Source organism: Geotrypetes seraphini, chromosome 2 (genome assembly GCF_902459505.1).
Source record: "Geotrypetes seraphini chromosome 2, aGeoSer1.1, whole genome shotgun sequence".
NCBI classification, from domain to species: Eukaryota; Metazoa; Chordata; class Amphibia; order Gymnophiona; family Dermophiidae; genus Geotrypetes; species Geotrypetes seraphini.
Window position 1 is genome coordinate 269297773 of NC_047085.1, and position 20407 is coordinate 269318179.

At 41.8% G+C, this 20407-nt stretch overlaps 1 protein-coding gene across 4 annotated transcripts in view; it reads left to right on the top strand.

Annotated features, from left to right (window-relative positions):
- Positions 1–20407, top strand: part of NR4A3 (nuclear receptor subfamily 4 group A member 3) — a 121219-nt gene that overhangs the window by 52278 nt on the left and 48534 nt on the right. For 2 of the 4 annotated variants that reach the window (XM_033929638.1, XM_033929639.1), the window contains exon 7: positions 17082–17260. The exons of 1 other annotated variant lie outside the window; for it this stretch is intronic. In XM_033929638.1, coding sequence (XP_033785529.1) covers positions 17082–17260 — 179 coding nt within the window. Of the gene's footprint in view, positions 1–17081; positions 17261–20407 lie in introns of those variants that run through there. One more of the 4 variants, XR_004537975.1, reaches the window with a different exon arrangement.

The window sequence follows — 20407 nt, forward strand, 5'->3', positions numbered from 1 at the left end:
GTGAAACAAAGAAAAAGTTTGGGGAGGGAATGAGGTCTGGCGGAGAGAAAGCATACAGGAGGCTGAAAAAAGGGAAGAAATATTGGATGCACAGTCAGAAGAATAAAGTGCAACCAGAGACTGATGAAATTACCAAAGGTAGGAAAATGATTTTATTTTCAATTTAGTGATCAAAATGTGTCCGTTTTGAGAATTTATATATGCTGTCTATATTTTGCACTATGGCCCCCTTTTACTAAACCGCAATAGCGTTTTTTAAGCGTAGGGAGCCTATGAGCTTCAAGAGCAGCATGGGGCATTCAGCGCAGGTCCCTGCGCTAAAAACCGCTATCGCGGTTTAGTAAAAAGGGAGGGGGAATATTTGTCTATTTTTGTATAGTTGTTACTGAGGTGACATTGCATAAAGTCATCTGCCTTGACCTCTTTGAAAACCCGCAGAATATAAATGATAATTAACATTTTCTCTGCGTACAGCGTGCTTTGTGTTTTTAAAATTTTATTGTTGGTAGATCATTTTGACTTGGCCACAAAGGTAAGGGGGAGGGAGGGGAGCTGCTGAAAGAGTCTACCTTGACGTGGTTGCAGGCTTACAAATCTTTTGGTCAAAGAGTGCGGCGACAGAGAAAAGTATGTGTGTATTCGGCCCATGAATGAAATCATTAAAACATTATAAATTGCCAATAAATTGAAATGAAAACCAAAGGATTGTGAATCAAATTGATTCTCTGACAATACAAAGATTCCAACCTTTAAAAATGATGTTACATAGTTCAGGCAACTTTTATAAAGAGTTTTTAGATACTAAAATCTTGTTACTAAGGTTTAATTGACGTGCTGGCACTTTGAGGAAATTCTTTGGTTTTGTGCGGCAGTTTGGGCACTCGGGCTCAAAAAGGTTAGCCATCACTGCCCTAGGCAAACCTTCATCTGTGCCATACACCCCCGTACAGTGCATTCCTCTCTCTCTGTACACTATTCAACATGCATCCCCTTCCCCCAGGGTGAATGTTTACCTACCTCTTACCCTCCTTCATTAACTTTTGAAAATTAATATGAAAATGTCTGCATTTACAAGAAATTTATTATTGGATCCAGCATCTCTTCCCTTATTTCCCCTTTAACAAGTCTTTTGCTCCCCTGCATCCAGCATCAATCTCTTTCTCTCTCTCTTCCCTTCCCACCACCACTCCCTAGTACTAGCTTTAACTCTGTGCATTTATATCTGGGTCATATGAGCAGCAGCAATGAACAGTTTTTGTAAATGCCAGCTACAAGTAAAATTCTGGGTATTCAGCTAGTGGCAGAGCTGATTATACAGATAGAGGGATTGGTGGTGGCATTATCAGGGCAGTGATGTTAATAAGTCCATTATCTGGATAGCTAACCAAGTAAAGTTAGAACATCCTTTTGTCCTGACTTTTTTTCAGATAGTTTTCTGGTTAACGGCTACGGTACGGTAGCTACGGTAGTGATTCTCCCATGGCAAATGCACCGAAGCCCATAGGAATTGAAAGGGCACCCATTTCTGTCCTGAACTAGCAGCATACAGACACAGCTCAATCAATTTGAAATTCCAGTAGCACCAGCCCCATTCACACAAGCGCTGCTACACATTCTGAATCTTCAGATTGTGCATCGTCTGAAATTCCTGCATTACAGACTTGAATTCCTTAAGCTGTCCCCCATTAATTGACAGATAAGCTTTAGCCCCCTTTGTTCCCATTTACCCATCTCTGGAAAATAAATAGTGTACATACCTTGGTATGGGAAAAACTAGTAGAGCATCACGCAAGTGTCTTAAGTAGTCAGGTAGGCAGGCTAGTGAACCATAGAGAGGAGGAGCCATGCCCATAAGCCATTCTAACCACTAAATTCATGGTGGAAAATGTGAGCCCACCAAAACCCTACTATACTGCTGCATAGGTGCCACCTATGAGGGCTAGTGGGGTGGTAGGGTATAGTAGGTTTTGGGGGGCTCGCAAAACTGGGGGGTGTTTTGGAAGGGATTATGGTGAGATGTACTTTTGGCACTGTTTATGTGAAGTTCACTGTAGTGTCTTCTAATGTGCCGCAGTGTTCTGTTGGCATGTATGTGTGATCAGTCCCCTATAAAGCTGGCCCCTCCCACATCTAAATGGACTTCATTTGGACGTTTTCAACTTGGATGGTATTGTGGTCGATAATGGGGAATAAAATTAGATGTCCTGAAGTTGGACATCCTGGTGGCCAAGACGTCCAACTAGATGATTTTCAAAAAAATAAAATTTGGACATCCAAAATTTTTGAAAATGGAAATTTAGTTTGTTAAATCTTTATTTGTTTTTAAAGCCAGGACAAAGTGCAACGTATTATCATGCAATTAACAGAATAAACAGCACTCAAATTCATCAAATATTATTGTACGTACATATCCCCCTCCCCCCCCCCCAGTTAAAACAGTCATACAGATCAAAGGATAATACAAATGATCAGGGCATATAAAATTACAATCATATGACAAGATAAGTACATATTCCCCCCCACCTCCCATCCATCCTGGATGTGTATAACTTTCTTTCAGAAATCAAGGGTAAGACTAATATTCACTCCTTGCAAAATTTTGTTAAATGGGTCCCAAATTTCCCTGAGCTTCTTATAGTGTCCCATATGCATGGAATTCATACGTTCAAACCTAATGGAAATTTGAACTTTGTGAGATACATCCAAAGGCAGACTTAGATATCCTATTGAAAATGTCCCTCCAAATATTCAAAGGTACATAGAATGGTCAGAAGTTGCAATTTCACTTATTTATCAAGGCTCAAAATAGTAAGTTTTTAAAGTTTCCTGAAAATGGAAGTAAGACGGAATCATTTTAATTTGTACAGGAAAGCCATTTCAAATATTTGCACCCTGGTAAGTGAAAAATAATTCTACCATTAAAGAACGGAGTAAAAAAAAACAAATTAATAAATTTTAAATGGATATTTTTCATTGTAGGGTAACCTAATCTTAAGGTTGACTGTGAACTAGACTTTTGTCAATTGCTAGGAAAGTTTAGCGTTTGAGACCAACTGGGCCCAAGCCATGTCAAGGCTTAAAAATTAAAGCTGCTATTCAATCTAATAAGCTGTTAAATAGATAGCCAGTTTTCAACAAGGGAGAAGCTCTCTCGTGTTTTCCCACATCAAATATCAGTTGAGCAGCTGTATTTTGACGTATGAGTAGTTGTCATCTGTAATGTAGTTTAGCTGAAATTTCACTGTATGAACATAATAACAGAAACGAAGAGAAAATAAATTACAGTCTGTCAAAAACAGAGTTAAAAAGAGGGTATAGAAAGACAAACAGGTAAAAGCAGAAATGGAAAAGAGGGGAAAAGGCAGATGAGATGGAAAGAAAATGCTGCTAGCACTGCCCTAGAAAGAATGGCATATCAACCATTGGCCAACTGAAATAGCCATGTTATTAAGCAGATTCTTAAATTTATGATATGACAGCTTAGGGGGAAGAGTTCCATAAATGAGACCTTAATTAGTAAAAGGAGTGTCCTTGGAGATATCAAGCTGGAAACGAGAAGGAGGGAGAAGAGCAAGTAAAGAGGCCTGAGAAGAACGCAAAACACATGAAAACGTATGGGATGAGAAGATCAGCAAGATTTGTAGTTGATTGCAACTTAAACCCCCTAAATACAAGGGTCAAAATTTTGGATTTGAATCTAGCAGTGAATTGGATGAACTGGAGCTTCTTGTGAGGGGCATATACTCAATATATAACCCTTAACCAACCTCCTAATATAATTAGAGTGTGCCCTAGATTCCAAACATTTCTTCATCCTCCTCAGAGTCCACAAAGGAAAATGTATTCTCATGTAAATAGATAATGCACTTAGCTGGAAATTTAATAAATTAAATTGTAGCCAGGTCTAAAACAAATTGTCACATATTCAGAAAATCTCTATGCTTTAGTTGAGTAGATCTGGAAACACCCTAACTTTGTCTTCATGAACATCGTGTCTGTTATTTGATTGTTCTAATGCATGCTTATTTAGGTGTGTCATTTGTATTAGTGCAAGAAATGGTGTTTAGCATATTTTTGTTATTTGGATGTTCTGAGTGCCTATCAAGATGTTTCATTTGTATTGTGTTGATGTCATGAGTACCATAACTATGTTATATGAATGTGCTTTCCATGTTGTCAAATCTACATCCGTCTTTTGCCATTTGCAGGACATAGGCTGTAGTTCCCAAATGTTATGTCGGGCAAGAGTGGTTGGGAATTAGGCCAGTGCCAGACAGACCTCTATAGTCTGTGTCCTACAAATGACAAGAGACAAATATAGATCAAGTCTGCGTATTGTATATCACTTTATTATAATATGCTACGAGTGAGGGTGCTGTGCATCCCAAGGGGAGAGGAAGACATCTTAATGTTGAAATTAGCAAGATAACTAAAAGTATTGCTAACAATATTTATAACACATATTGTCCCAAGACTGCATCATATGTAACTGTCTATAGGTGATTGGCATCAGTGGCATAGCGAGGGTAGGAGGTGCCTGGGGCAGTGGAGCTCCCCAACACTCTCCTCTCTGCCCTTCCCTGCCCCCCCCCCCACTATACTTGCGTCCTTCCTTTCTCCCCCCCCCCCTCCTCCTGTACCTCTTTAAATCTTTGCCAGTGTGAGCAACTTTTCTGGCTTGCTGCTTATGCCTATATTGACTTTCCCTCTGACATCATTTCCTGGCCCTACAATCCAAAAGTGATTTCAGAGGGGAGCCAGGCCAGTGCAAGCAACAGGCCGGAAAAGTTGCATGCACGGGTGAAGATTTAAAGAGGTACCGGGGTGGGAAAGGAGGGCATAAGTGTGGCATGGGGGGGAGGGCAGAGAGGTACCAGTCCACCCAGGGCAGGATTAATTTGTCGAGGGCCCCTAGGCACACAAGTACACTTGGACCCCTGCCCCACCCCACCATGCGTCCAGGCGGAAACAGGAAGCTGCGTCAGAGGGAAGCTTTGGGCAAACAGCACCGCTTGCACAATTACAGTTCCCATTGCCTTTCTTACCCGCGTTTCTTGCTTGTCTTACTTTCTGTCGATCGGGGTGGAGGCCACGTTGCCGATCGGAGGGGCCTTTATTGCTGATCAATGCTGAAGGGGCCCATCGCCGTTTGGAAAAAACAATGTTGATGCCCTCCTTCATCGGACTCCCCTGACCATTTCGGGCCCTAGGCACTTGTCTACTTGGCCTATTAGTTAATCCTGCCCTGAGTCCACACCCTGCCTCCCCTTACTATGCCACTGGTGGGCATGATGGCAACAGTTTAAGCTTGAATGACTAAGACCTGCAGAGTGGTGGATACAACTCTGGCTGGCTTATTGGGCAAACTGGGTGGCCTGTGCAGGTCTTTATCAGGCGCTATTTACTGTGTTGTTCTGCTAACATTTATGATATATTTATTATATAATCTACTGTGTGGTTTAATTGTGTATATTTCTGCTACTATAACATATTACTCCTACTTCTCAGATTTAATTTGCCATCTTCTAGTTTACCTCATTGATTGTATTTATGCTTATTTTTCTACTATTAACAAAATTGTAATTTTTTAAATATTAAGCTGTACTTGATGTGCACCGCCTTAGGTGAATCTCTATAAATGTGGTCAATAAACCACAATAAATAAATGAGTATATAAATTAATGTAACAGAGAATATTTATAATGGTAAAAAAATCTTAGAGCCCAATTTCTATTGGGCTTCAAAATAAATGACACCAATAATGTAGCCCGAGTAGTATGTTCTGAGCAGGGCTCTAAACTGTCTACAGTCAAATCTCAGTCACAATTTTCAACACTGGCAGCGAGTCTTCTATAAACCAAGACCCTTCCATAGGCGAAAAGGCCTCTGCCAGATTCTGCAAAACTTCAAGGATATCCTTCCTCAGCATATCCAGAGCTTGAACATAAAACATAACATAAAAATGTACTTCTATACTGCAATCACCGTTAAGTTCTAAGCGGGTTACAAAAGAAAAATAATACAGATGAATGAAAAGTTTTAATCACCTAAGTAGCTAGAGAACAATTACATTTCCAGATTTCTCCTCAAAAAAAAAATGGTAGAGCAAGAATACAGAGAGATTTAGAAAAATTGGTAAATTGCAAGTTCTGATTCCTGGCAGAGTTCTCAGCCTTTTAACAAATTCCCGTAGGCCACAATGCGGGCAATTCTATAAGTGTGTAACACAATTTAGATGCCATAAAAATTCTTATGCTTGTAAGTGTTCTTGAAGAATAGGTTATGTTCTCGTATATTACACCAAGCTTCTATTCCACTTTAGCCTTGACAGTTCTATGTGTCTTGCAACAAGTTAAAAAAAAAAAAAAGCTGGATAAACAAAGACCTTCCAGGAATTACAATATAACAGCTAACACGATCCATAACCTAATTTACTGATAATACATATTTAAAACCCAAAAATGTGTTAAATTTTTTTCCTAAACACCAAATAGTAAGGAATCAGATCTGGGATGGCAGTGAATTAGAGACTGAAACCACTTGATAATTAACATCCCCCCCAAAAAAAAATTAACTAAGCCGCGGTGGAGGTTTCCATTGTGGCCCAGAGCACTACAGTTCCACCACTCGTAGGAATTCTTTGAGCATCAGAGCATTTAGTGCTCCAGGCTGCGGTAGAAACCTCTACTGCTAGGCAAACCTAGACAGCCCTATGCATCTCTCTAGTAGAGTGGGAGCCACTTACAATGTAGGCCAGCAAAATGTTGGTCTACCTTATAAGTAGACGCAACCACTATCCTTACTCACGGCAAGGGATCTCCCTGCTGCGGCTGCCAGTCTCCCCCCTCCCCTTAACAAATGAGGCAGGAGGAATGCCCAATCCCTCCTGCTGAAAGACACCCCCCCCCACCCGCCTCCGATGATGATCACCAGCAGGAGGGTGCCCAACCCCTCCTGCCGGTAGGCTCCCACCCTTTCCTGAATATTACCGGCAGGAGGGTGCCCAATCCCTCCTGCCGGAACCCCCCGGTCTCATCTAGCAAGTTGTCTGGCCAGACGGGCCCTCGAACTGGCCGGCCAGCAGGCCCGTCTCCATCCAAATGAGGTGGGCCGGCCCCACCCGGGGAGGGGGAGTCGGGGCGTTTCATTGGGGGTGATTCGGAGATGGGGGTTCATTGTGGGGGGTCCAGCAGGAGGGATTGGGTACCCTCCTGCCAGCGATCTTCAGGAAAGGGTGGGGGTCCTACCAGCAGGAGGGGTAGGGCACCCTCCTGCTGCAATCATTGGGGTAGGTGGGGGGTCTTTCGGCAAGAGGGATTGGGTATCCCTCCTGCTTTATTCATTTAGGGGGAGGGGGAGACCGGCGGCCACAGCCACAGTCACTATACTAATCACGGCAGGTAGATCATAAGAATATAAGTATATCCTTACTGGGTCAGACCAATGGTCCATCAAGCCCAGTAGCCCATTCTCACGGTGGCCGATCTAGGTCACTAGGACCTGGCCAAAACCCAAGGTGTAGCAATATTCCATGCTACCAATACAGGGCAAGCAGTGGCTTCCTCCATGTCTTTCTCAATAACAGACTATGGACTTTTCCTCCAGGAACTTGTCCAAACCTTTCTTAAAACCAGCTACGCTATCCGCTCCTACCACATCCTCCGCTCTTACCACATCCTCTGGCAATGTGTTCCAGAGCTTAACTATTCTCTGAATGAAAAAAAATTTCCTCCTGTTGGTTTTAAAATATTTTCATGTAACTGTGAGTGTCCCCTAGTCTTTGTAATTTTTGACGGAGTGAAAAATCGATCCATTTGTACCCGTTCTACTCCACTTAGGATTTTGTAGGCTTCAATCATATCTCCCCTCAGCCGTCTCTTTTCCAAGCTGAAGAGCCCTAACTGTTTTAGTCTTTCCTCATATGAGAGGAGTTCCATCCCCTTTAACATCTTGGTTGTGATTAAGTATAGCAGCCATGTCTAAAAGTAACCCAGTTCTGTAACTGGCGTCTGTAACATGGATGTCGGTTACAGAATCGGGTTTAGTTTGGGCGGGTGTAGGCCCGATTCTATATATAACTCCCATCCCACCCTTAGCTCCTCTGTTTCCACCAAGGTGCACCAGGAGAGCAGGTAGTCATTGTCTCAGATACATTTGGTGACACAGTACAGGGAGTAACTCTGACCATCGCATGCTGCACTCCTCCATCCTTATCACCAAGGCACCAGCAGGAGACAGTTGGCCGTAAGACTGCCACTTAGTCCAGTAAATGAAAGAATGCCCAACCAAGCAGATGATCATCCTTAAGGACCTAAGATCTGGATGAAAAATATGAATTAGACAGAGTACTATTAAAGTGAAGCATCCAAATGAATATAGCCAGTGAACACCCCATAACTCCACCTATGTATTAATCTGTTTTATGACTGCCTCCCCCACCCTACTTGAGCAGTGTTAGCAGCAGCCCCAGTTAGAAAAGAATGAGTACTAAATATATAGTTTAAGATTACATCTGCCTTCCATAAAACTAGTATTAATACAACATAAATTGATATTGCCTTAAAGGGGGAGCATTACTATGCAAAAAAAGAAGACCTTCCGCAACTAGGTATAAATTGAAATACTCATACAAATTTTTGCATGGACAAGTAAACAGTTCCATCCACCTTACTCAAAATAGTGAAATGCTTCGTCAACCAGTTTTGGATCTGGAGATCTTCAAACAGAGCTGTGACCCTTTTATCTTAACAAGCCTAAATAAAAGCATAGACCTTGATCCCAACTCCCTGGACTTAAGCACCAACTTCCAGGATTTTCCTTTTTCGCAAATGCCAGGATTTAGATGCCCCCAAAAAGTCAAGAGAAAATGGAGCCCAAAATAGCAGTATCTCATAAGAGGAGCTCACTACTATAGCAAGTGTCTGCCGGAGCTTGATTAAAATATGCTTTGTAGTGGGCTTTCTAGTATCTCCGTATGGGGACAGAAACTAGGCCCAGCCTTGTAAAAGTTTCTTAACTAAAAACCCAGATCCTGGACACCCCAATCAAAAGCATTTGTGGAAAAGGAAAATCCCGGGAGATAACAGACAATAGCAGCTTTGGAAAAACTTGAACTTATGGCAAAAGGGATATATCAGTCTATAGCAGCATCAAACATCCTTCCTACCATTCAACCTAGAAATTGGATCGATGAGTGAGGTGATTAAATTTGCAGATGACATTAAATTGTTCACAGTTGTTTAAAAACGCATGCAAACTGTGAAAAATTGCAGGCAGACCTTAGAAAATTGGAAGACCTGGGCATCCAAGTTGCAGATGAAATTTATTGTAGACAAATGCAAAGTGATGTGCATTGGGAAGAATAACCCAAATCACAGTTACCAGATGTTAGAGTCCACCTTGGGGGTCAACGCCCCCCCAAAAGATCTGGGTGTCATTGTAGGCAATATGCTGAAACCTTCTGCCCAATTTATTTATTTATGTAATTTATTTCTACAATTTCTTAACTGCCTATAACTAAGCAGTTTACAGCATAAAACATTCACAATGATTCAAAGAGCAACATATAACAATACTTTTAGTATACACATTTAACCCACTAAAAATAGCAGTAGAATTACATATCATCAATCGTTAATGAATGTGATGGTGGCCAAAAAAGCAAACAAGGTTCTAGGAATTATTAAAAGAAGGGATGGTAAACAAGACTAAGAATGTTATAATTCCTCTGTATCACTCCATGGTACAACCTCGCCATGAGTATTGCATTCAATTCTGGTCGCTTATCTAAAAAAAAATATAGCAAAACTAGAAAAAGTTAAAAAAAGAGTGACCAAGATGATAAAGGGGATGGAACTCCTCTTATATGAGGAAAGACTAAAGAGGTTAGGGCTCTTCAGCTTGGAAAAGAGACAGCTGAGGAGAGATATGGTTGAAGTCTACAAATCCTGAGTGGTGTAGAACGGGTACAAGTGAATTGATTTTTTTACTCCATCAAAAATTACAAAGACTAGGGGACACTCGATGAAGTTACAGGGAAATACTTTTAAAACCAATAGGAAGAAATATTTTTTCACTTAGAAAATAGTTAAGCTCTGGAATGTATTGCCAGAAGAGGCGGTAACAGCAATTGATGTAGATAAGTTTAGAAAAGGGTTTGACAATTTCCTGGAGGAAAAGCCCATACATAGTCTGCTATTGAGACAGACATGGGGGAAGCCACTACTTGCCCTGGGATCGGTAGCATGGAATGTTGCTACTATTTGGGTTTTTGCCAGGTAATTGTGACCTGGATTGGCCACTGTGGAAACAGGATACTGGGCTAGAAGGACCATTTGTCTGACCCAATAAGGCAGTCACTTTATGGTATCTACTAACATGGGAAGCTCAGCTCACTAATGCAGTGGATTTGGACCGCCAGTCCCAGGCCTCTAGATATCCAAACTCCACTGGTATATTGAATGTAAACCGCATAGATGCATTTGTCAATGTGGTATATCAAATAGTAAATAAACTTGGATTTCAGCATATCCACTCCCTCTGCATCCACTCCAAGTGGCAGAATGTTGAAAACTGACCACCTGAAACATGAGAAAGAAACAGCAATTTAATTAACAGAGCCCGGGATATGTTATGTCTCTTACCATTTCATTAAGACAGAACCAATACAGAACAAACTTCCTTATTAGCTTAGATACCCTCAAACATTTAGCTGAGTACCTTAACCACACCTGAATTTTCATATCAGAATATTACCTTTCTGTTCCTCATAAGGCCAAATCTCAAAACAAACACGATAGGAAATAATCCCAGAAAGTTAACATCTTGAGTGAACCCAAACTTCCAGCTAAGCCACTGCCCACCAGGAACTTTGACAATAAAGTTCAAAGCTAAACCCCCCCCCAGCAATATCCAAAAACAGCTGTAAATCCACAGAGGACACCTCATCAGACTGTAAAATTGCCACATCTTTGAAATGATTAAAAGCAAGTCTCATATCTAATATAATAAAACCCTAAGCTGCGCATGTGCATTTTTACCTACGTGCTCCCATTTTCCATGCGCTTTAGGTCCCCGCAGGTAGGAGTGCGCATGCGTGGCTTAGGGTTTTGTCGGCTTCAGGCGGCACGGAGGCTGTTGGCTGCGGCGGTTGTCGGCGCCAGCAGGCCACAGCGGCTTGAGGTGGCTGTCGGCGGAGGGTAAATGTGAGGTAAGGGGTGCTTCTGTACAGGGGAAGAGACGGGGGGGGGGGAGAAAAAGGAAGGGAGGCCTACTGCTGGACGGGAGAGCAGGAAAGAGATACTATTTCTTAAAGCATTACCTACAAAAAGATGCACACAGAGAAAATCCTGGGAAAGTGCTCTATTTGGGTGCAGGGAACTTGAAAGCAGTCTGTAAGACTAGAAGCTCACTTCCAACTGCTTTCCTCTGCTCAAAAGGTGCCCAGATCAACTGAAAGGTGCTGATGGACAGGGGAAGAGACGGGGGGGGGGGGAGAAAAAGGAAAGGAGGCCTACTGCTGGACAGGGGGACAGGAAAGAGTTGCTGCTGGACAGGGGGGAGATTAAAAATAGGGAGAAGGGCTGCTGGATAAGGGGAGCCGTGAAGGGGTGGTGGTAGAGACAGGGAAGGTAAAAGGAAGGGATAATGGGTTGACAGCCGAGGAAAAAGAAAGACAGAAATACAGAAAGCGGCTAAGGAGAGAGAGAGAGAGAAAGAAAGAAAGAAATACACACACACACACACACACACATATATTCTAGCACCCGTTAATGTAACGGGCTATAAGACTAGTCTGTAGATAATGGTCTTATACCTATCAATTCCTTATAAAAGATGCAGCCACCCATCCTAGGTGATAGAAACTGTTATTGTCCTAATAAATGTTTGCACCCTGGGAATCACATGATAGGCAAAATTCAAAGATATAGCTAAAGACTGCATAAGACAAAGAGTCATCTTTTTTGTGTCTCCACCTTAAGGACTAAAAATCACACAACTTCACCTTAACTTCAAGTGAACAGTGAGTCATGGTCAGTGTGTTAATCTCAATCCCTAGGGCCTTCAGTTTTCTCCTTCACCAAGGAAATGAAAAGACTGCAATACCTGCCTGAAGCACCGCATTAGACAAGAGCAAGTCTCAGACCTAGAAAAACCAACAAATAAAAAATCATATATGATTGGATAATGGATTATGATGTCTTCCTCAGCAACATGCTGAGTAACCTAGTGTGCAAAAGTAGAAAACTTTTCAAAGCAGGAGCAGAAGAAAAAGCAATCCATTGGAAAAGATTTGTCAAAAATATTAATAATAGTTTATTTTTATATACTGCCAAACCATCAGGTTTTGGCTGTTTACACAATAGTAATTACAACAAGTAATTAAAATACAGATCCAAATAACAATGTCTTATAAAAGAAAGTAACACAATTAAGTAAAAGATACTGACTAACAAAATGCAACCCTAACTTATTCAAAGTAAGATATGCACAATACAAATTATTTATACTAAAATAGATAAGAAACTGTAAACATTATTCCATAAAAATAATTTAAAAATCCACTTATCATGATAGTTTTGAAATCGATTAAATATTGTAGTTTCTCTAGAGTTTAAAGCCCAATAAAAAAAGGGAGAAGGATAAACTGGGAGGAAACAGCAGGCAGTCATGATGTTCACCATTGCAAGCAAAGTATCAGCCCCATATCTCCTCACTAACTGAACAGAATTGACATAGAATGCATGATACAGCACTCCAGAGGCAAAGAATCATTAAGAGCACCCCATTGGAGGAGATAAATTGTGAATTTATATGAAATTTAGCCAGCTCTTTTTTGATACCACACCCACAGAAGATTAAAAATAAACTGAAAAAGGCCTCTCATGGAAAGGTCCAGCAATTCAGCCAAGAGCTGTCTCTGCTATCAGTTTCTTAACTATTCTCCTTTGGCATCACTATAATGAAAGAGAATTGACAGTATAGAATTATTGAATATGGATCTTGTAAATGGAATTTTAAAACCAAATCAATTTCCCTGGAGGTGCCAGTCTTGTCTGTCCAGGCTGTGGCTAGTATTCTGTTGCCCTCGGCTCTCTGGGACCTAGCCTAGTGGCTCTGTTATTTACCACAGGAGTCGCTAACGTGTGGTATTCAGTTACTGTACGATAGGTTAGTTGCCTCCCAGAGTAAACAAAGCTGTGGTAAAATTGCATATTTTACTACAGCTTAGTAACTCCTCCAGTGCTTGCAGATAATGAATGCAAAATTCGTTTTTGATAATAGTTCTCAAAACAGAGCTGCATCAGGGATACTAATATTCAACAGCTAGAGTGCTGTTTGAATGGTAAGTTGCATGTTATGCTGCAGCCTTCTGAAGAGCTAAAGAGTAGAGAAAGACATGGGGACAAATTTGTCTCTGTCCCCGCAGGAACTCTATTTCCCCGTCCCCATGATTTTTGTCACCGTCCTAGTTCCATTCCTGTAAGCTCTGCCTTAACCGCACAAGCCTCAAACACGTGGAGGGGCATAATCGAAAGGAACGTCTAAGTCCGTTTTCGTCCAAGTCACAAGTCGTCCAAAGTAAAAAAAATAGCTTAGGACACATTTTTAAAAAATACGTCCAAGTTTTTTTTTCATTTTGAAAATCGTCTAACTATACATCCTGCCGATCTGATCGTCCAAGCTGCTAAATCGTCTATCTTTATACCACATTTTCATCCAACTTTTCGTCCAGGTCAAAAACACCTAGAACAAGCACTGTTGGACATGGGAGGGATCTGCAAAGTGATGGACTGAACACCCAGACATGGCACCTAAATAGTGAGGTACCTTACATGGCACTGCTGTGAACTTCACAAAAAGGGGTGCAATAGCTTCATCTCACTACAGCTCCCATATAGGTCACAGTGAGCCCCCCAAACCACCTCCAGAATCCCCTAGACCCACTTATCTACCACCCTAATAGCCCTTATGGCTGCAGGAGCCACTTATATGCCAGTACAAAAGGGTTTTGGGGGTGTATAGGGGAGTGCACATGTTTCAGTATCAATGCAGTGATTACAGGGGCTTATGGGCATGGGGTCTCCTCTCTATGGGTCCTTAACCCACCCCCAAGATGACTTAAGCTGCTTCTGTGCAGGATGAATAGGCTTTCCTATGCCAGGCTGCCAGGTGATTATGTTCTGGAGGCTGAATTTTACAGGTGTGATTACAATTTTTATGGGGTTGGGGGGGGTCGGTGATTACTGGGGTAGTGTGTGGGAGTCTGTTATGTGTTTGCAGTGCTTATCTAGTGACTGTAGGTGGGTGTTTGTGACTTAGACAATGTTTTAAATGGTCTAAGTCGCAATGTCCAAGTTCCGTCTAGGCTCTGTTGTAAAACTTTCGGTTATACGTGCTGTACGACTAAGTCTAAGCCTGCCCACGCCCGCCCAAATCCCGCCCTCGAAACTCCTCCTGAATCGCCCCGTATAGCTATGGTCGTTCAGCGGCATTATGAAGGCCTAGGTCATTTAGAAATATGTCCAAAACTCGGTTTGATTATCGGCACTTGGCCGTCTTTCGTTTAGGATTATCCAAGTGCCAACTTAGGCCGGTTTTTGGACGTTTTTCTCTTTCGATTATGAACCCCTTATGGTTTTAAAGTGTTTGAGGCTTGTGCAGATGAGGACAGAGTTTGTAGGAATGGGGCAGTGTTAGGAAAAGAACTTGCAGGGAGGGGAAAATGAGTTCCTTTGGGGATGGGGAAGAATTTGTCCCTGTGTCATTCTCTACTAAAGAGTTTATCTGTGCTGAACTGGAACATGCTTTGTTATAATATGTGACCTTCACACTGAACCTGCTGATGCAGCTCTGTTTTGGGTGAAACATGACCCATGTCGGGTATTTTTAAGGAACTTGCAATAAAGATCATATTTTATTCTATCTGTGATTTGCTCTTCATTTCGATATCTGCACTACTGTGGATTTTGATACCTCTGTTTTGGACTTGTACAAAATTAGTTCTCTACATTTAGTCATTAGCAAAGCAAGGTACAAAAAAAATCCATCTAATCAATGAATCTAGACCAGTGTTTTTCAACCTTTTTTGGGCAAAGGCACACTTGTTTCATGAAAAAAATCACGAGGCACACCACCATTAGAAAATGTTAAAAAATTTAACTCTGTGCCTATATTGACTATATATAAAGTAATTCTCTTGAATAGGAATCAAATAAACACAAAGAAAGTATTTTATAATTACTTTATTATGAAATATTAAGTAAACAGAATAGTGAAAAATTATAAAATACTTTATTCAGTGCAAAACCTGGGCCTGTTTGGCTGAACACAAAGCTGATATTCTGGCTGGAATCGAAGAAAGACACACATGTAGCTCTTCGTCAACAGCCGTTCCCTTCACCGCCCCGTCACCGTCACCGCCATCCCTTTCACCGCCCCGTCACCGCCACTGCCATCCCATTCACCGCCCTGTCACCGTCCCTGCTGCATCCATATAAGCCTTAGTACTGTAATATTTAGCTTATTCCTTTCTTATAAATCAAAGTTCCTGCTGCTGAACTAGAGAAAGAGATGTTCAGCTGGCAGGGCTTTGTTTATAAATTTTTATCAACACAACTAATGTACTATTTTATCCTAAAGCAAAAAATAAATAAATAAATATAATTTTTTTTTCTACCTTTGTTGTCTGGTTTCTGCTTTCCACATCTTCTCATTCAATTCCTTCCATCCACTGTGTGTCTTCTCTCTACGTCTTCCATTTGCTGTTACTGTGCCTCTCCCTTCACCCCCCCCAATTGGTCTAGCACCCATCTTCTTCCTTCCGCTCCCCCATAGTCTGGCATCTGTCTTCTTCCCACTCTGTCTTCCACATTTCCCTTTGGGGTCTGTTCCTCTCCACCCTCCTTCAATGTCTGTCCTATTCCTTTCCACCACCACCCTTCCCTCCCTCCTTTACCATCTGTTCCTTTCTACTACCCTTCAGCTCCTCTCACGTGGCTTATCTATCTACCTTCCTCCTTCTTATTTTCATGGCACGTTACAATGTAATTTGTGCAAGCCACTGGAGCCTGCGAGCTCGGTCCCTGTCCCATCCCCACAAACCATCTCGCTTCTGTGCTCCTATTTTCTCCATTTCTAATATCTCCCCTATGTATCTGTCATTGCCCCCCCCCCCTGTGTCCATATACCATCCCCATGGCATGTCCCCTTTATGTCTCTGTCCCTCTGCCCCATGCACATAATTTCCCCTCTTTCTGTTACCTTCCTGTGTCCAGATTTCCCCTATCTTCCTCTTCCATACCAGTGTGTCTCTTCTTTTCAACCCCATCTAGCTTTTTTCCCTCTTTCTTCCCTCCCCCCCTGCTTCTAGCATCTGGCTCACCTGCCTGTCCTTCCCTTTCTTTCCTGCTGTGGGTTTTTCTTTCCGTCTTCATCCCCTTGGCCCAGAATCCTTTTCCCTTTCACTCCCTCCTTCCAATTTGAGCTGGGAACATGAGCGAACGCACGGTCCCCGCAGCCACCACTCGCCTGCCCAATCGATCCTACTGTTTAGCCAGCTCTCTCCCTTCGCCTCACCTTAGTTTGTAGGTTTTGTTTTTCGGCGACATGCATGCTTTCCCAAAGAGCTGCGCACGCGCGGCTGCTCAGTGTTCAATCTTCTGCTCTGCTGCAACTTCCTGTTTCCGGTTGCGTCAGAGCAGAAGATCGAAACTGAACAGCAGCGGGGACCGGGGGAGTCTCATGGGAGCGCGTGCGGGACCCGGCCTGAGGCCTAATCAGTGTCTGCACCGTACGGCACACCAGGCAACATCTCGCGGCACAAAAACACTGATCTAGACCATATGTCAAGGTTTATACTCAGGCTTGTAACACTACAAAGTAAGCAATCTGAGTGTTTTTTTTATTTTACTTCTGTCCCTGAAAAGAATTGTATTGTTAAAATTTGAGTTCACACATATGTCTGGCAGTTGTATGTTTAAAATCCTAAATGATACAGTTATAACATTTTATTAGGCACCTGAACAAGTAATCACTGGCGTTCTATTCAAGATTTTCCTTCTTCTTTGCTGTTATTCCAGATCCAATATTGCCGAAGAGAAGTTTGTGTTCTGTAGTGGGCTTGTGCTGCATAGACTTCAGTGCCTTCGAGGGTTTGGAGAGTGGCTCGACTCAATCAGAGACTTTTCTTTAATCCTACAAAGCCTTAACCTTGATATCTCATCCTTAGCTTGCTTATCAGCTCTAAGTTTGGTTACAGGTAAGTGTTCTTTTTTTTTTTCCAGTCCTTCTGAGTAAAAATGCTTTATATTTTGTTCGGGTCATTATAGTTGATGTCCACCTTGAGAGATGCTTCAGGTGGTAAGATAGCCTGGAAATGCCATGAATGAAGATATCACCCATCTCTCCCGTTAGAGAAAAAGCTGGTTTTATCCGCAACATGCTCTGTTCCTTCTTGAAATTACCATTAAAGTGTTTAGCAGCAATTTCTGCCTAAATACAGCTATGGAGAGGTTGGAAATCAGCCACCGCCACATTAAAAGCTCTGTGGCTGTATATTTTTCATAAACAAACCTTAACTACCTTGTTTTTTGCAGCATAATATCTGATATTAATTGTCAGATTTATTTACACTGCTTCGGGTGGCTCCAAACAGAGCTGAAGCGTGCGGTAATTGCTCGCTGTGGATTACCCAGCAGGGTGTGGATTCATTAATACTTAAATAACTTCACGCCGAAAGCCTGTGCTGAGGGGGAAGGGTATGAATTGAATTGCTGCTGCTACAGATCCTCAATAGACCAGCAGATAGACACCACAGCTCTCCCTTTCACAGCACTCTTTGGCCTACTGCTGCTTGAGAACACTAGAAAGCTTGCATTATGGATTTTTTTTTCATTAGGGAAATAGATTTAATACTTGAATTCCAAAAGCTGCATTTTCAAAGGTAAGCAAAGCAAACACTCAAAACAACTGAACAAGTTGCATGCTTCCAGTCTCTGCACCATTTTAACTAGTGGGGTTTTTTCTTGTTTGCTAATACTTGGTATAATTAGCACATGTCTGAATTTAGAAATTACATACTTATAAAAAAAAAAAAAAAAGATAAGAACATAAATACCAGTGACAAGAGCTCATCTTGACAAATAGCTAGACTCATTTAGGGCTCCTTTTATGAAGGTACGCTAGCGTTTATAGCGCACGCACAAGATTAGCGAGCGCTATAGCACACGCTAGCCGAAAAACTACCGCCTGCTAAAAAGGAGGTGTTAGTGGCTAGCGCATGCTAAATCCGCTAGCGCGCCTTTGTAAAAGGAGCCCTAATTTTCTCCCAAATAATAATAATAAAGAAAGACCAGGCGGTCAGTTCTATAAATTGGTGCCTCTACCCTAATGCCATGTGCATAGAACAAATTCTGTTATGGTCATTTGTGTTCTAAAATTCTGATATCGAATGCCAACATAATGTCGGCACAGACACACTTATGTTTCGGCACGCCCTTGTATGACATGTCAATGGCTTGAGTAAGTTGGCATACCTAGATGTCTAGGTATCACTCTTCATAATTCTTTTCCACTCACTACCTCTTTCCCAGGCATCCAACATAGTGCTGCTACTATTAAGTCTCAGCCTCCCTCCCTCTGGTCGGCAATCAATTTTCCTTCACTAACAAAGTTAGCTAATATTCTTACACATATGCATCTCACTGCTTCTTTACTTGATTCTTTGACTTCTAGTTGGCAGAAATTTTCCAAAACATGGTCTTCTTCCTTCATTTCTTCATATGGTTTCACACAGCCTTGCAAGTGGTTACGTATCTGTATCCCAGGGGTCTCAAAGTCCCTCTTTGAGGGCCGCAATCCAGTCGGGTTTTCTGGATTTCCCCAATGAATATGCATAAGATCTGTGTGCATGCACTGCTTTCAATGCATATTCATTGGGGAAATCCTGAAAACCCGACTGGATTGCGGCCCTCAAGGAGGGACTTTGAGATCCCTGCTGTATCCCGTTTTGAAAAAATCCAATCTAGATCTGTCTCTTCCCAAAAATTATCGGCCCATTTCCATTCTTAATATTTTCTCTAAAATTAATGCAAATGCCAGATAGGTTTTTGTAACACAACTAACGTGAACAAATCTAATTGAGAGGAAGAGATCTCAGACGCCTGCGCTAGTTCCTCTATCTAAAATTAATGAGCAAACATTCTGAGTAACTGCTCAGTTGTATACTTCAAATGTCTATTCTTCAGCCTCAACAAGACAGGGTTCTGTACTAATCATAGTATGGAAACTACTGTTACAGCTTTGATTAATGAGTTCCTAGATGCAGGCAATATTGTGTTGTTAGTCTCTTTAGATCTTTCGTCTGCATTTGATCTTACAAGTTAATTCTTTCTCACCTTGAGACTATTGGTTTAGCAGATATTGTTCTTAACTGGTTCTCTTCTTATTTTTTCAAATTGCACCTTTTATGTTTCCACTTTTCAATCTAAACCTGATCACATGCCACTTAATTGCAGAGTCCTTCAAGGATCCATTTTTAATATTTTTTTGAATCCATTGGCTATCCTTATCCAGGATTTCAGTATCAGGTGTCCTTTCTACGCTGATGACATTTGATTGATTTTTTTTCTCCACTTCTCCAGTCTTTTAACGTCTCTCCAGCTAGGGAAATGGGACTTAATATACAATCAAAGTGGTTTACATATTATATACAGGTGCTTATTATGTACCTGGAACAATGGAAGGTTAAGTGACTTGCCCAGTGGCACAAATAGCTGCAGTGGGAACTGAACCCAGTTCTCCAGGTTTTCAGGCCACTGCACTAACCACTAGCCACTCACTGCCGTATCAGATTGGTTTATCTCTCGTAATATAGGAGCCCACCCAGTTTAGACAGGGAGGGTGATAACCCTGACTGAGGTTGGCCACTGTTGGAGCTAGGTTGGGAAGGGTTAACTACAGAAAGGAGGGAAGGATGAGGTGTTAGGGTAGGATATGGTATTGTAGGGAGGCTTGAGGTTAATCAGGATGATTTAGAGTAGGGAAAGATTAGGGTTTCTGAAGAAGTTCTGGATTGGTTAAAAAAAGAAGAGGAGGAAGAGTCACTACTACTACTAATCATTTCTGTAGCACTACTAGACATACACAGCACAGCAAAACATAGAAGAAATGGTCCCTGCTCGAAAGAGCTTACAGTCTAGTCAAGACAGACATATTGGACTAGAAGGTGCATCAATACCCAGTGCTCAGGTGGGGGAATTACAGAGGGAATGATAAGACAGATATTGGTGCTTAGAAGGTGGGTTGGAGTTTGCAACTGAAAGCATCTTCAAAGAAGTGGGCTTTGGGTCTGGATTTGAATACCGACAGAGATGAAGCTTGACCTACCAAGTCAGGCAGTTTGTTT